General features: G+C 39.5%; 1 protein-coding gene across 9 annotated transcripts in view; it reads left to right on the top strand.

Annotated features, from left to right (window-relative positions):
* The window catches only part of IRAG1 (inositol 1,4,5-triphosphate receptor associated 1), a 96764-nt gene extending 80290 nt beyond the window's left edge, over window positions 1-16474 (top strand). For all 9 annotated transcript variants that reach the window (XM_077321803.1, XM_077321806.1, XM_077321797.1 and 6 more), the window contains 5 exons: window positions 2785-2880; window positions 3338-3402; window positions 8216-8335; window positions 10161-10286; window positions 12092-16474. In XM_077321803.1, the coding sequence (XP_077177918.1) occupies window positions 2785-2880; window positions 3338-3402; window positions 8216-8335; window positions 10161-10286; window positions 12092-12341 (657 nt within the window). In that variant the 3' untranslated portion in view covers window positions 12342-16474. The remainder of the gene's footprint in view (window positions 1-2784; window positions 2881-3337; window positions 3403-8215; window positions 8336-10160; window positions 10287-12091) is intronic.
* Window positions 16475-17370: the final 896 nt, after the last annotated feature.

The raw sequence follows: 17370 nt of genomic DNA, 5'->3' as shown, positions 1-17370 counted from the left end.
ATTCCGGATCAGGCTAAAGGTTCTGGTAATTACCTTCAAGGCCATATGTGGTCAGGGCCCAGTGTACCTGAGGGACCGCCTCCCCGCCTATGCCCCCAAAAGAGCTCTACGCTCCGCTGCTACCAACCGGCATCCCAGAGGGCCGATCAGATAGTGAGTGCCTTGTGCACACACATAATGGAAATAATTGATGAAGAAGAAGAAGAAGAATTGGTTCTTATATGCCGCTTTTCTCTACCCGAAGGAGGCTCAAAGTGGCTTACCTTCTCTTTCCTCTCACCACAACAGACACCCTGTGAGGTGGGCGAGGCTGAGAGAGCCCTGATATCACTGCTCGGTCAGAACAGTTTCATCAGTGCCATGGCGAGCCCAAGGTCACCCAGCTGGCTGCATGTGGGGGAGTGCAGAATCGAACTTGGCATGCCAGGTTAGAGGTCCACACTCCTAACCACTACACCAAACTGGCTCTTATGTGGAATTATGCTGATGCTATGTGGTATGGAGAAAGTTCCAAAATAGTACAACTCAGATGCATCTTTATTAGTAGACCTTGCTTGTATGCCCCTAAGCCATTTGTTCATTTCCTTCTTCAGACAATACAGAGTTTAATGTTTTTCCATTCGGCGTTAAGCATGGCATTACCAGCTATATACAAAATATTAAAAATCCAACAACTAATATTAGGGATGCTCTTGGGGAGGGCCCATGGAAAGTTGTGTTTCAGCCAAATGCCTGGTGGAGGAGCTTCCTTTTGTAGGTAAGGGCTTGAAGTGGGAGCTGGTCTCATGGCTTAAGTGCCACTCAGCATTTAACACCCACTCAGAGTGCCTGTCCCACCCCTGAGTGCCTCCTCCTTCAACCACCTTGCCTGTCTGTCCAGCAGCCAACCAATCATCTTCTGTCCCTCACCCTTAATCACCCTTTCCTCCTTCCCTCTGAGGCTCAGAGTCTGCAGATTATTGCTGCATGAGAGTAGCCCTGCTAGTGAGTTTCATAACAGCTGAGTGCTGCCCTTCCAGGGGCCGGGGAGGAGGAAGAGGCCATCCACAGAGTTCTTCCACCACCATCCCCAATCTAGCACCCGTTGTATTCCTGAATGCAATGAGCTTGGCCCCTAGTGTATTTATATGTATATATATGTATGAGAAACTTCTGATCTCTATTTTTTTTATTTATTGAATTTCTTAAAGATAAAGAGTAGAAAGATGTTTAATGTTTTTAATAAATATTTTAAGAAGACATTTCAAGTATAGATAATCTTCTTTGGTATTTGAATATATAAGATCATTACTCAGCCAAGGATATGCACCCTTATCGGGTAGGATAGTTAGCAATTGTTAGATGTTAAAATACTATAAGTAGAGAAAGTTGAGTAAATGGAGGGTTTCTTCTCAGAAGCCCTGACCTGCTTACTTTTGGGATAAGATACTTTGATGGACTTGTGAATGTATGTAACAATGGGGAATGAATGGATGGCATAATGTTTTGTTGATTTAATCAAGGTTAAAAATATGACAGCTCTACTTTAATTAAAAAAACTTGAGATAGAAGCAGAGATTCTTGGTTAGTATTTACTTGTGTACTCTACTTCTAATGATCCTAAAATGTTATTGAAGTTTATCTCTTGTTAAGAGTTGTTCAATATAAATGTTCCAAAATGTTTTATGTAAACCGCCCAGAGCCGTAGGGAAGAGCGGTATAAAAATATAAATAAATAAAAAATAAATAATAAATAAATAAATAAATAAATTAAATGATCTGCTGTAGTAAAGCTAACGATGCCGAGGGCTTATTTATTATTTTATTTAATTAATTTACACACTGTCTTTCTCCCCAGTGGGGACCCAAAGCAATTTACATCATTATCCTTTTCTCATCTCCTCAATTTTGTCCACGTAACAACCCTGAGGGTCTGAGATTTTATGACTAGTCCATGGCCACCAAACAAGCACAAGTAGGGATTCAAATCTAGGTCTCCTCACTACTAGTCCAACATTTTAGTTTCTACACCACTCATACTTCTTAAATACATGTCTATAGCAGAAATCAGGCCTAGTTAGAGTCCTCTAGAACAGCATCAATAGTTCAGTAGCCAGATATGTTGTTCTCATAGTTGCATAGAAAAGATTAACATTGACTTTAGTCAAAGGAGAGGATATATAAACTCTTGTCCTTTTTGATTATCTGGTAGCATATTCCTGGGTGTAGTCTGCACAGAGCTTTTATTTCAATCCCAGGTCGATTCAGTCCCTGCCATCTCCACTGAATGCAATTTCCATTATGATTTTGTCTGATTTAAATTTTCCTTCTGCAACAAGCATGATTGATCTGGAGTGACCCTACCTTTATCCTGCAATATCCTAGAGTGGATATAACCCTCAATATTTGAAAAATCAGATTGAGAAAGCATGTGGAGCTCTCCTTCCTCTGCTGTCTCCAATCCTTCTCCCCCCCTCCCCTCATTCAAGAAAATGAAGAAAGAGGCTCCTGCTGTGCTTGGCTCCCCCCTCCCCTTCTTCCTTAACCACGTGCAGAACACTTTTCTGTTTCAATAGCGGGGGGGGGGAGACCCGAGTTCAGATCGATCTGGATTCAGCAGGATCCACAACGGAATAAACAAAGTAAGTGCAGACTCTGCCCTGGTTTCACAAACTGTTATTTAAATAAACCTTCTGTAAAAAGTCACTTTTATAATAATGTTCCTAGTCACAATATGGGATTTGCTGTGAATTACATCTGTGGCGATATTACTTGGTATAATCAGTGTAATGATTTTTATTATAGGCACCTCGGAGGAGAGTCAGTGTTGCTGTTGTTTCAAAATTTGAAATCCCAGGCCAGACACCCAGCATGTCACCCATTCCTTTGATGCCATCCCTGGTAATTTTGCATTTTTCTGCAAAGATAAACTTTTATAGAGTGATTTCTGTATGTTTTATAAATGCATTCTATTGAATAGATTTTGAATTGTATTGAAAAAATGAAGTATTCGGTTTATTATAAATCCTGTAGTGTTGATTCAGTGAAAGAAATGAGAAAAAAATCTTTAAAATATAATGGAAGAGTAGGAAAGTTACTGTTGATTAAACCTCACATCAGTTCTTTAGACATTTAATTTTGATGTACAAATATGTCTTCAAATAGGAAGTGCAAACAGTTTTAGTGTTGCTGTTTGGAATTATATATATATATATATATATATATATATATTTATTGACTGATTTATTGATTGATTGATTTAGATTTCTATACTGCCCATTTCTTTGCAGCTCTGGGCAGTTTACACTGAACGTTATATAACATTATATAATTGAGTTGTAACATTCTTTATTTACAGACAGAATCAACAAATGGAAGAAACAATCTGACAACAGCCCCAGTTTTACCTGCACTTTTAGAGAAGTGAGTTCACATTTTTTCTGCTGTACTGGGATTTATTTAGAAGAAAAAGAAGAAGAGTTCTTCTTATATGCTGCTTTTCTCTACCTGAAGGAACCCCAAAGTGGCTTACAATCTCCACCCCTGTCCTCTCCCCACAACAGACACCCTGTGAGGTGGGTGAGGCTGAGAGAGCCCTGATATTACTGCTCGGTCTGAACAGCTTTATCAGTGCTGTGGTGAGCCCAAGGTCACTGTGCTTGCTGCATGTGGAGGAGCGAGGAATCAAATCTGACTTGCCAGATTAGAAATCTGCACTCCTAACCACTACACCAGGCTGACTCCTACATAATTTATGGTGGAACATGTATCTCTGATTTCCTAAAAGAATGTAAGAGCATAGCATAAGGGAAACATAATGATCAATTAAAGCATATTGTTTTACCCACTTCCTGAAATGAAACTTTTAAAACAATAATCTCTAGTCTTCCCTATAGAAAGAATGTTATAGCCTCATTCTATGTGCTTATTTACTCAGAGATAAGGCCCATTTAATTAAATGCACATAGGAGAGCAGCCTTAAGATAGCTCCCTGATGTCCTCTCCAGCCCCGTCTCAAGTGAGCCTCTTGGTACACCAAAGAGTTTTGTGACAAGAAATGATAACTGAGACGACTAGAGCAAATTTGGAGGAAGACTCATGACGAAGCCTCAAGAACATCTTATAGAATGCAGTTGAAAGCCTATGAGATGGAGGTGAAGTCAGTAAAATTCAATTTTTAATCAACTACCATCACATCTGCAAACTCACACCTGTCACAGTTATTTAGGATAGTTCAATCTCTCACTGCCCTGGCAGAAGGGCACCAAAACAATAGCCCATTAGATATCAACTGTGAGGCATTTCTGAGTCATTTTGCGGACAAAATCTCCACATTCCCCCATGACCTCCCTCCAACCTTAGACACAGAAAGTGAACTTGAGACCCCTTGGCAGTCTCTGAAGAGAACACTGAGTAACTTCAGATGACTCACGCTGACTGAAGTGGACAGGATGTTAACTGTAGCGAGGCCAACCACATGCCCACTAGACCCCTGCCCATCTTGGCTTCCAATGATAGCCAACATAAGAATAAGAGCCCCCCCTCCAGGAGATAATCAATAGAGCTATTTCAAGCTACAGAATATGCCAACAAATATGGAAAACAAAATAATGGCCCACAGACTGGAAACAGTGTATATTCTAATTCTAAGAAAAGATTTCAAAGACTGCGGTAACTAGTGGACCATCACATTAATTTCTCATGATAGTAAAGTAATGCTCAAAAGTTTTCTACAACAACAACAAAAAGAGATAAAGGGGAAACCAGGAAATACAAGCTAGTCAGCCTAATATATATTCCAGGAAAATTAATAAAAGCTATAATCAAAGAATTGTTAGGCACATAAAATTGTTAGGCACATTTCCTGTTGAGGGAAAATCACTATGGCTTCTGCAAAGAGAAATCTTGCATCACCAAACTTTTGGAGTTCTTTGAGAAAGTGAACAAGTATGTAGACCAGGGGTGGCTGAACTGTGGTTCCCCAGAGGTCTGTGGACTAACAATTCCCATGAGCCCCTGGCACGGACATCTGGAGAGCCACAGTTTGGCTACTCCTGTAATGGTTAAATGGTAGATATCATAGACCTGGAATTTCAAAAAGTTTTGACATGGTACCTCACTGAGTAAACATAGATGTCATGGAGTAAGAGGACAGGTTTTTGTATGGATTAAAAATTGGTTTAATGACAGGAAGCAAAGTTTAGGCATAAATAGGCAATTCTCCCAATGAAGGGAAATAAGCAGCGTGTCCCAAAAGGCTCAGTATTTAATTTATTCATCATTGGTTGGGAATTAGGGTTGAGTAGTGTAGTGGCCAAATCTGCAGATGACACAAAATTATTCAGGATGGTGAAAATCAAGGTTGACTGTGAAGAGCTCCAAGTGGACCTTCACAAACTAGGTGAGTAGGTGATAATGTGGCAAATGGAGTTCAATGTTGGTGAATGTAAGGTGATGAACAAAAAATTCCATTTTCAAGTACAAGCTAATGAGTACAACTTGCTGAGACCGATCAGGAAAAAGATCTTGAGGCTGTAGTGGATAACTCAGTGAATGGCCACCCAGTGTACTCCAGTGGTGAAACAAGCAATCTCTATGTTAAGGATTATTGAGAGTAAACCATCCCCTATTGTAATACCCCTGAATAGTTCTATGATGCATCCTCATTTGGAATACTGTGTACAGTTCTGGTCCCTGTATCTTCAAAAGAACCAGAGGCTATAGTAATGGTCACATTAATAATAGATTAATAATCTATTGGTTGTTCCCGGTCCTAGGGAAGCGCGCCTAGCCTCAACCAGGGCCAGAGCTTTTTCTGTCCTGGCCCCTACCTGGTAGAATGAGCTCCCAGGTGAGCTGCAGGCCCTGCGGGATCTGGCAATGTTCTGCAGGGCCTGCAAGATGGAGCTCTTCCACCAGGTCTATGGTTGAGGCTGGGGTCAGCAAGGTAGATCTATTGCCCCCCCCCCATGTGTTCAAAGTGTACATCATTCCTCTTCCATTCCTCCGTCGCCTCAGTAGTGAGGGTGGGAGTGGGATTCCCCCCCCCGCCATGTTGGAAGTTTTTAATGTCTTTTAGTGGGAGTTTTAATGGGGTTTTAAGACTATGGTTACCCACCACGAGCCTGTCAGGGAGTGGCAGGAAATAAATTGAACCAATAAATAAAAATATATAAATAATAAAAGCTTTATAATGGAATTAGATAGGTTCATAGAGGACAAGTCTGTCAATGGCTACTAGCCATAGTGACTTGAGTGGAACCTCAACATTCAGAGGCACTAAGCCTCTCAATGAATCCCAGGCAGCAACATCAGGGGAAGGTCTCAGCCTCTGTGCCCTGTTGTTGGCCATCCAGAGGAACTGGTTAGCCACTGTGTGAGACTTGATGTTGGACTAGATGGACCATTGATCTGATACATCAGGGCTTTTTTAATATTCTTAATAAAGACTGTTTCCATATATGGAGCGAGAAATGCCAGATGTCTTCACTGCATTCAAAAAATAAAAGGTACTAGAGATTATTTACATTGATTACTGAAGCATACCAGATAATTTCTGAAGAAAATCAACATGTTTTTCATAAATTACAACAAACTGTTTGACTGTGAGGATCTGGAAAATCTGTTGTTGCTTTTAAAAGAAATGGATGTGACACAATATCCAACTGTTTGGATGTACAACCTATACTCTAAGACGCTACTGTTAGGACAGAATATGGAGAAACAGAATGGTTTCCAGTTGCCAAAGGTATCAGACAAGAATATATTGTCATGAACCCCAGTTCCTGACCTGAATTTCACCTGCGTTCTCCCGGGAACTCCTGGACTGTTGTCATAAAGCCATAAATTGCTTGTTAGTTCCTGTCCTCCCTCTGCATACCAAAGTGTCTCACCACCAGAACACCATATCTCTTCCTGCTCTCACTGACCTTGCTAGAAGCTGTGAAGCCTCAACACTTGTAATGTTTTAGATCTAAGCACAGGCCAGATGGCCCTCCTGAGAACTATTACCATTGAAGTCTCAGGGACTTGCCTTTGCAAAGACTTTACTCCGGTGTCTCCTGCCTGGTTCCTGACATATATTTTGTCTTGTTAAATCTATGTGTAAAGGATATCACAAGAAAAGTTGGATTCGATTTAGATGGTAGAGTGAAAATTGGTGATAGAAACATTAAAAATTTGAGATATGCAGATAAAATTGCATTACTGGCAGAAAATTTGAAATGAAGGTTAAAGTGCTAAAGCAGGATTGCAGTGGTACATGAAAAGACAAAAGTAATGACTACTAAGGAATTATACAACTTTAAGGTTGACAATAAAGAAGTTTAAATTGTTCAAGATTTTCTGTCCCTGGTTCCATCATTAACCAAAAGTAAAAGGGTGGCTGCAACCAAGAAATCAGAAGGAGAATGGGACTGGGAAGGAAAGCCATAAAGGATCTAAAAAGATTCTCAAGTGTAACGAAGTGTCACTGGTGATCATAATTCATAATACAGTATTTTCCATTACTATGTATGGGTATGAAATTTGAGCAGTGAAGAAAACTGATGGGAAGATATTTGATTCATTTGAAATGTGGAGGAGAGCTTTACAGATACCATGGACCAAATAGACAAATAAGTGGGTTCTAGTTAGAATCTAAAATGACCAAACTGAAGCTTTAGTATTTTGGCCATATTCTATTACAAATTCTTCATCAAGAAAGACAATAATGCTGGCGAAAGTTGAATGCAACAGGAAAAGAAGAGGACCTCTTCTTTTGGATTGATGGATTGATCCAATAAAGGAAGCTATTGTGTTCAGTGTGCAAGTTCTGAGCAGGGCATTTTCCAGGTCACTAGTTCATAGAATCACTATATGTTGGAAGGATCTTCACACACACAAACATAAATGGCTGACCAAAAACAAGTCCTTCATACATTCATTTTAATGAGATAAATTTAACCAAACATCTATGTTTGGATTGTTTCCTATTTAATCAATGCTGTAAAAGCTCATTTGTTCTTAGTTTGATTTTCCCTCCCTCAGAGTGACGATGAAAGTTTTATGCTGATGAGAGAACCTGGCCATCCCATGTATTCAATTATACTTGGAAAGTGACCCAAGGAAAGAATTTGTCTTCTGTTGTTGTCATTATTGTTGTTATTGTTATTATACTATTTATTTAATTTATATACTGCCCTCCCATAAGGCTCAGGTACAGACCTGACATCTCTATTTAATTTGAACTTCCCAGTGGAAAATCAAATGGAGAACCCGATTGCGAACCACCTCCTTCGGCACCACCACCTAGTGGAATGGAAGAGATCAGCCCAGAGATAAAAACCAAAATAGAAGAAGAAGCTTATAACAAAGGGTAAGAATGTATATGTTGTCTGAATTACTCAGAAAGGACTCTGTATCAGACAATTCTGTATCAAACAATTCCTTTTATATACCTAAAATATTTTAATGTAGACTTGTTTTGCTTTCATGAATCATCTTAATTATTTTGCAGAGCGTGGCCTGCAGAAATAGTAGCCCTGTCTTCTACTAATATCAGAGGAACCCATGTACTCTTCTGTCACCAAAGCTGCATTTTCAAAGGGAAGTTAGTCCTTCATTGACCTCTGTGCTTAACTGAGGCTGCACCCACATAGTGGGATACTTGCATAGGCAGTGAAGCACTTCCCTTGCCCAGCCCCCTATGGCTGCCACTCCCCCTATTCCAGCAGAGGGATTTTTCTGCCTTAAAAAAAAGAAGTAATTGACATATTGCTATAGCTCTAAACTATGAAGATATATCAATTAACAAGTCCAAAAAGGCTAAGCTGATAACAACTCCCCTCAATTAACTAGAGGTAAAGAAAGCAGTGCTGATGTCGGTGGGGCTTTTAGAAATGCGCAAAGGTGCTAATACTGCACTCTTTCTCAAAACATCACACCAAACCAGGTTTGGGAAAGGCTATAACCAAATGGAAAGTGAACAATTAGGGGATGCCAATGTATGGGTGCTTCCCTCCAAAATGTACCAGTTTAGCCACAAGACTGGAACAAAACTTCCATATGGAAGCAGTCTGATTTACTCTAGGCATTCATCACCATAAATGCACTTTAGCCCATTAATACAATGTGATGAATTATTATGGAAACGAAGCTGCAGAAATTCTGACATGTAAAATGCATTAACTGGGTACAGTGCTGGAAGGCACATCCGTTGGCTGAATGCCTTGTTGCATTCCTCTCTTTATTTGCATGTGTTACCATAGCAATTCTGTGTCTATTAAAAAAAACAGAACAGAAGGACATAATGTCTTCATAACTATATCAACTATCTTAAGCTTAGTAAAACAATTAAAACAAAAGTGGAACCAAACTGATTTGATTTACTGTGTAATATTTCCTGAGTCATGTAGCTCATATTTCTGCTTTGTTATGGAGCCATAGAATCATAGAATCATAGAGTTGGAAGGCCATCTAGTCCAACCCCCTGCTCAACGCAGGATTAGCCCTAGCATCCTAAAGCCCTCTAAGGTTGAAAAGTTCTGTTGAGACAAGTGAACACCTAAAATATTGTGGGTGTGAATTTAAGCATGTTTGCAAATAGTGCATGCTTTCCAGTAATGTTTAATTTTTGTAACATGATGCTAGTTGAGAATTTGCCTGTTCATGTTATACCTGTACCACAAACTAAAAGTGGTGCAGCTGCATGGCACTTGCCCATGAATTGTCCAGAACTGCAGCTCAGTCAACCATAATGTTTGCTCAGTCAACCCACCCACTTTTCCTGAGAGCCCCTTGACTACCACCCCTCCAACCCAAAATATCTATGAGTATGCATAGGTGCTACCAGTTTCCTTTGCAGGGTTTTTTGAATTTTTGTTGTGCATTTGCCCCTGCTGTCCTTTGTGCAACAAGGTAACCTAGGGATTATGAAGAAGACTGAAGGCCTCACTTCAGGTAATGGACTGGAGAAGCAAATTTTACACTCTTCCTAAGACAAGAATGGTAGTGATACAAGGCCCACTTCTGCCTTGGAAGGGCCAGTTAGCATTCCACTTTAAATACATTGGGTGTCTCTCAAAGGTCCATTTCAGCAAACAAGGACGTGAGGACAAAGATGTGGAGATCATCACTCTATTTTGCTTTGTTGTTGTCTATAAATAAATAATCTGCTGGAACTTTTTGTTCTGCCCTTAAAGATATCAGGAAGGCTTAAAGAAAGCGAGAGAACTTGAAGAGCTAACAGAAGAGGATGAAGAAAAAATAGTAGAAGGGCTCAATGAATGCAAAGAGAATGAAAGTGATGATGAAATTGACAGACATGGGTGAGAAATTAATAATATTTGCAGTGTAATACAGTTCGTTTAACTTATTTGAAGAACACAATTTCTGTTTCCTTTATATCTGTTTCCTTTACAAAATTTTTCAGCTATCCTAAAAAGTAGTTAATTGCCCATACAATTCTTTTTGCTGCAGTATTAAGTTCAGTATATTATTATTACAATTATATATTTTTATTTCTAGGCTGTCCCTGTTGTCCCAGGGCAGCAGACAATGGTTAACCAATTCATACAGAGGCTAGAACCATATACATTTAAAACAATCAATTAAAACAAAGGAAAAAACATGCTCCATCACTAAACCCAGGCGACGGATGGATCAACATTGCAACCCAGGCCCAGATGGAGAAGAGAGGGGTTGGCAGAGGGGCCCATTTAAATGTCAGTAAGTGTTAGTCTTGGCCTCAACCATATGCCTGGTTGAAGAGGGCCATTTTACAGGCCCCTTGGAACTTTGACAGTTCTGAAAGAGCCTGGATCTCAGCTGGCAACTCATTCCACCAGGCTAGAGCCAGGGCTGAAAGAGACCTGGCTCTAGTCACGACTAGGCACACTTCTCTGGGGCTAGGAATCACCCAAAAGTTGGTGCTAGCAGATCAGAGTGCTCTTTGGGGAGGAGGGTTACTCAGAGAGACGGTCCCTAAGATACTCAGGTCTGAGACTGTGTAAGGTCTTAAAAGTTAAAACCAACACCTTAAACCTGATCTGGAACTCTACTGGCAGCCAGTGCAGCTTCTGGAAAACAGATCGAATGAGGTCTCTCTGTCGGGTCCTTGGGAGGACCTTGGCAGCCGTATTCTGAACCAGTTGTAATTTTTGGGTGAGGGATAAGGGTAGGCCTGCATAAAGGGTTCAGTTCAGTTCAAGCCTGTACCCTGATCTCAGGGTATAGAGTGGTAAATCTGAACAGAACCTTGCATACATTTGCTGTATTTATAAAACTAAGTGGGGATGTCTTCCTGTATATGTTTGCATCCACATAGAACTCTGTTCCAACCCTCCACTGTACATACAGAGACTGGTGTTAGGAGCAAGTAGCTTTTCTGTGTTGATGGAACACATGCAAAAAGAAAAGCCTGAACATATTTATACAGGCGTTGCAGCCGGTATCTCCCATTCAGGCTAAAGTCAGTGAGTGAAGTCATTTATGAAAGTACTAGTAATTCTAATATTGTAATTACCTTTGAGCTTCTCTTATGCTATTTATGACATTTTTTCACTAATATAGAAGAGGAAGTGGAGATCAAACATTTCTCATGTGAATGCACATTTTTGGCTAGCACGGGTTTCACACTTGTTTAGAGCAAGATTACTGCAACGTCTAGCTGTGTCCAACACTTTTAAACAGGATGTCTGAATAAGTATGATTATGAACAGAAGTCAACATTGACAAATTCACAAGACTCAGTAAGATTAAGAAGCCAATATCTCATCCAGCGATTGCGACTTGTTGATTTAGTGTCCACATGAACTGTAAATGTGCTATAAATATTGCCCTTGTCCCCACAACAAAATATTTATAACTTTATATAAATATGTGTCTTGTCTTCTTGAGATTGAGGCAATGTGCTAAAAACTGAACAAGTTAGCTGTCCAGACAGATTAACACCAACCATCTTACCATTTTGAGGACAGCTATATTTCCTTCTCCTTATTCTTGTGGCATAAGAGTAGCTTCTGTGCTGCTTCTGAGTCTTGTATAACATGGTTAGTTTTTCATATAATAAAATATTCTGTTTGATTAATTTAAAGGAACTATATAACTTTACTTTCTTTTTTCCATCTTACAGCAAACTTGAAGTTGTTATCCATTATATAGAAATACTCTATCCCAAACTGCAAAAACATTGGAATGTGCTCTGGATTGTGGCAGCCATTGTCATAATTTTTGCTGTGGTGCTGGGAATCTCCAGTTTATACAATTACTTCTCCTCCTGTGCTGAATTATCAGATGGACAACAAGTGAAAGCTACCTGCTCTGCTGCTCAGCAGTATTCCTGGTGGAACTCTGGACTACCTCATGACCAGCACACAGAATAATGACAGCATGAATAGCGAGGAACCCATTCACAATAGCACACTTAAGTGAGATATACAAAGCAAATTAGGGCTTTGGCACTTTCTGCACTGGAGGCTTCGCGCCCGACTGCAGGCTGGAGTTTGAGTCAGGGCAGGTTGCCCCACCTCTTCCTGCTCCCACACAGGGGAGCATTTGGCCTGGTGCACTTTGTCCACCCTAGATTTGTGCTCCCCACACGGGAGCCAAGGCAGTGAAATTCCCAGTGCGGAAACAATCTTTATGGTGACTTAATGCAATCAACAACCCACAAATTATTTTATTCTGTGCCTCCAGACTTACAAATGCATTGTGATTTTTAACTAGCCAGAGGCACCAGTCAATGAATGCTATCGTCTCTTTTATTCTAATCTGTAATCTTATTTGTTGTGCCTGACAAATAAGATTGCCACATTAAAACATGAAGATCGGATTTAGCCAAAAATGGGGCATTTACACTTGGATGTTCATAGGTAGAACACTGATTCTAGTGCTGCTGAGTAAAGCCATCCATAGCCTTCTTTGTCATAAATTATTCCTGCTATATAAAGAGTCATTGGACTCTTAATTTTTTAAGCCCTTACTGATACAGTAACTTTGAGTTATATTTGATTTCATAACCCTAGGGAGGGAGTATAATGTAAAATTGGTCAGTACTTAATTATCCCCTGAGTAGAGGGAAGTCCACAATTACTGAACAGGCCTCTGTATCAGGGATAGAGTAACATGGATGCTTCCTATCACCTTATGTGTACATTGTAACATGACTGCTGACTGTGTGTACATCTGCTCAAACTTATCCTACATCTGTTGGAAGGCAATCTTAAAAATCATGTGCACATCTCATCACATATGCATCTTATCACATGTAGAAAGGGTCTGTTTCTGCACGATTTGCCTTGGAGTGTTGGTAATTACCCAAAGTATATACTTTGAAGTACAATGTTTTATGTACGATATTAGACAGGGGCATAACTCATTGTTATTCCCTTGAAAATGTGCCTTGATTGTATTAAGTTTTCTGCCCATAGCTTGTCCTTGAGCTAGAGTACAGGAGTTTGAGGGATGGAGGGGCCACAAGGGATGATGACATTTGCACAGGAAAATTGGGCCTGAGATGGGTGCATGCCTCCACCAACATTGTCACTATCTGAGAAAATGTCTAGCTCTGTCCCTAAAAACAGGGCTATTTGTTCAGTATCATGAGTTTATATTCTGCATAGAGATGTATATTAACTCTGATGTTTTAGAACTAAATAAAGCATCTGGGCTTGTTAGAAAGCAGAGTATTCTCTGCTGCTTCTTAATGAGGATACACATACTGCTTCCCAGCAGGCATAGATTTTGTTCTTGATAGATAAGATAAAACGGTGTACTTGGAAAGCAGTCCTATGGAAATCTACAGGATTTTTTTCCTGCTCAGGATTGAGGTAAAAAGACTGTTGTGAGTTGTGACCACAGTTCCTTTGGGTTCCTTTCAGCAAATAAGCAACTAGCAAAAGCCATAGTACTCTAACCAATTCTCTAAATTAAACAGGAGTCTAGTTAGTACCTTAAAGATTAACAGGATTTATTCCAGTAAAAGCTGAGTTCATAAGATGTACAGTGTCCTTCCAAAGCAGCTCAAGTTAAACAAGTCCAAGAAACAGAAAAGGAGTAGGGAAATGGGAGAAACAGTAAAGGCAGGCCAGTCTAAAAGAATCAGTTAAAATAATCCAAGAGTTCCTGATTAATTTTGTTGTAGCAGAATAATAAATTTATTGATGGAGAAATTATCCTATATGACATCTAACATTCATAGGAAAGCTAGATTTTTTCCTATAGTGGAACTTATGGGCCTGATTAGACAAAACATTAAACACAAATTGGGTAATCCCAGCCCAATTTATATTTAATGTGTAATTGCACTCAAAATAATGCATGTGTGGGGAAATAGGCTCCCAAGCACAAGCATAGCATAGGAGACACTCTGGTGTTCTCTCCCTTCCACACTGAACTTTGTGGTGACCTGAGGAGGGCCAGCTGTTTGTTTTAATGCCAGGAGAATTGTGGAACCTGCTGTAAGAGGGAAAATTCCCCCATTCATGACACTCTTCTGTTCACAAAAGTGTATGGGCTGGAAAGAAGATAAGGAAGCTTTTCCTGCCAATACATGTATTCAGGAGCCCAGTTCCTCAACGTGCACCTTATTTTGAAGGCAAGCATGGTCACATGTTAAAAGCATATTGGGGTGGTGTTTTCCATGTGTCATGGCAAAGTGCCAAATATGGCAAAGTGAAAAAATGGAGTTGGATTCTTTTTTCCAATGGAAAAAGATGAGGCAACATCCAGTGGAAAAAGTTAACTGATAGACCACATTCTCCCCCCCCCCCAACACTAACAAGAGGATTGGGAACTAGATCTGTGTGGTTTAATTGTTGTTCAAGCAGATATTCAAAATTCCCAAGGAGAGTGGTAAATTCAGGATACCCAAAAGTTGATAGGGTAGGTGAAATCACTAGCACTGATGCTAAATACAACTTTTAATTTGTATATTCTTTCACTATTTGGATATGAATTTAAAAGGCCAAAGAAGAGTAAAACAGTGTGACTAAGGAAGTTTAATGAGGCTAATGAGAATGTGTGTAATTTTGCTTTCAGTCTGGAAGAGGGGAGAGAAGGGATTTCTGTTGGCTCGTGAATTAGATGACCTGACCTAAAAGGACAGCTATAGTATTTAATTCCAATACGGTTCAAATTGTTCATGCATGAATGACAATGCACACCTTCTACTAAAGCATTAGTAATTATGACGTTGCACAAACTCAAAGCAGAAAGTTAAATGATGTTGAAAATCTAGAAGCCCAGCTTCTCTTAAACCATTTCAACATTAGGATTCACACCTCATTTTAGCCTCACTATAGACCTGAATTGGATGATACGAGTTGGTGAAAGTGATGAGGAAAGAGGCATACCCGGACACTCAAAATGGTGAGGGGCATGAAAAAACAAATGCACACATTTCTGCACTGAACTGCCCCAAAATAGACACTGTTTCAAAAACAAAGCCAGATTTCTGGAGATTCCTTGGCTGTGGGGCAAGGGGGCCATTTGGATCTGCACCTGAAAAGGCAAATTTCAGTGGGGAAAAAACTAGACCCTTTAAAAATGTAAATCCAAACATATCCCTAGTATGGAAACTGTGTTAGAGGGTGATCAAATAGCTTTTCAAAAACAAAACATTGAGATTAATCATTCTTGCTGTTCTCAGTCACAGATGGCAAATGCTCCTGACAAGGTCTTAGGATTCCCGGTGTGAATTCCCAAGTTGTTTTCATCTGACCTTTAATACAGTGAAGTTTTATCTGTGCTACCACTAATCAGTGTTTTAGAATTTTAAAAATGACTTCAAACTGTGGTTTGTGTTTAATAGCAAACACTGGTATGATCAATGCCATTGTGTTCAAAGCCAGTGGTAGCAATTCATAAACAAAGTCCATGAGCACACAAATGACACTTCTTTAAAAATACATGTTTGAAAATATTAAGGCGCCAATGTTATGGATGATGCCACCTCTACCTTACAGGTAAAAATCTTTAAACATATTTCTTATTTTTGTGTGACTGAAACTATAATGTGAAACAATTCAATTGATACAAGTTTCATTACTTAGGGTAATTCATGGGGCCATCTCCTTTTTAGAGAAAAGATTTATTGTTGTGAAATCTGTGATCATATTTCTGAGACAAAGAAAGGTCTTATAGCATCAGTGTGGTATCTTTGCAATGTAAAAAAAATCAAAGGGATCATGGCTGGAAAGCATAACAGAATTAGGGTCTCTCTCTCTCTCTCTCTCTCTCTCTCTCTCTCTCTCTCTCTCTCTCTCTCTCTCTCTCTCTCTCTCTCTCTCTCTCTCTCTCTCTCTCTCTCTCTCAAGTGCAATATTTAATTTATTTGGCTTTAAAAAGACACACTTTGTTTCTCATGCACAGCACTGATATTTTTAAGACGAAGAACTCAGATGGGCACCATTTTGTGTATCCTATTTAAATTTGTTAGACTGTAAAACTCTGCACAGGTGTGCTAGTATTGTATAGCATCACACACTTGAGTTTTGAAAATAAAAGGATTGTTTCAGAGTCCTCTGTGTTGCTCTCCTATGATTTATTTATACAGTAGAATAACTGCAGCCTTCCATGGGCACTTTGTTCTTAAAGGAACCGTGCTGCTTTCTACTGAGAAGCCAAATTGCCTTTATCAGTGGCATCAGGACAAAAATCATGATGAATGTAGAAATAATTCCACTCTTTTCACATTCTGATGCAGCTATAGTGAGCACACTGCTAGGTAGTGATACATAGTTTGCATATACTCTCTGTCACTGAGGGTTTTTACCAGCCAGGAACCTATGTTGTAGCATGTTGACTCCCAAGCAACATGGTGACATGGAGTATGTGAAAATCTAGAAACGCTTCCCTTCTTTCTGATATACAGTATGTGCAAAGAAAGAGTTGAGCTCTTATTTGGAGACATTCCAAATGGGCCCATATACATGGAGATGACAACATTTTTTTTTTTAAGTGGTAGTACCCAAGTACAATGACTGTCATTGAGCTGTAGATTTAAAAAAAACATACAGGTAGAAAACTAGGTAAGGCTTCTCCCAGCCTCTATTCTTTTTTTGTTGCAATGCAGATGAAGATAATTGAAGGGGATAATTTGCTGTTCTCCGAGTCAAATGTTTATATTCGTATCTTTCATCAATGTACCCAATTAATAAAATGAATAAGAATGAAAAGCAAAAAAAAATCCTTTCTGCTTTGCTAAACTTTAGTAGCTAAAGTTTACATGACAGGCAATCCATTCTTCTATAGTTTACAACTGAATAGGCTGAATGAATAATGGGCGGATCACATCTTACTAAACAGGAACCGTCATAGAACAAACACCCTAGAACTGTGAGGAACATCTTCCCGCTGTTTATAGGACCAGCAGTATAACATTGTGTTATCTTACTTCCTCAGAAGGGTGTT

Source organism: Paroedura picta, chromosome 2 (genome assembly GCF_049243985.1).
Source record: "Paroedura picta isolate Pp20150507F chromosome 2, Ppicta_v3.0, whole genome shotgun sequence".
Classification (NCBI taxonomy): Eukaryota; Metazoa; Chordata; class Lepidosauria; order Squamata; family Gekkonidae; genus Paroedura; species Paroedura picta.
This window is presented reverse-complemented; position numbering and strand designations above follow the sequence as displayed.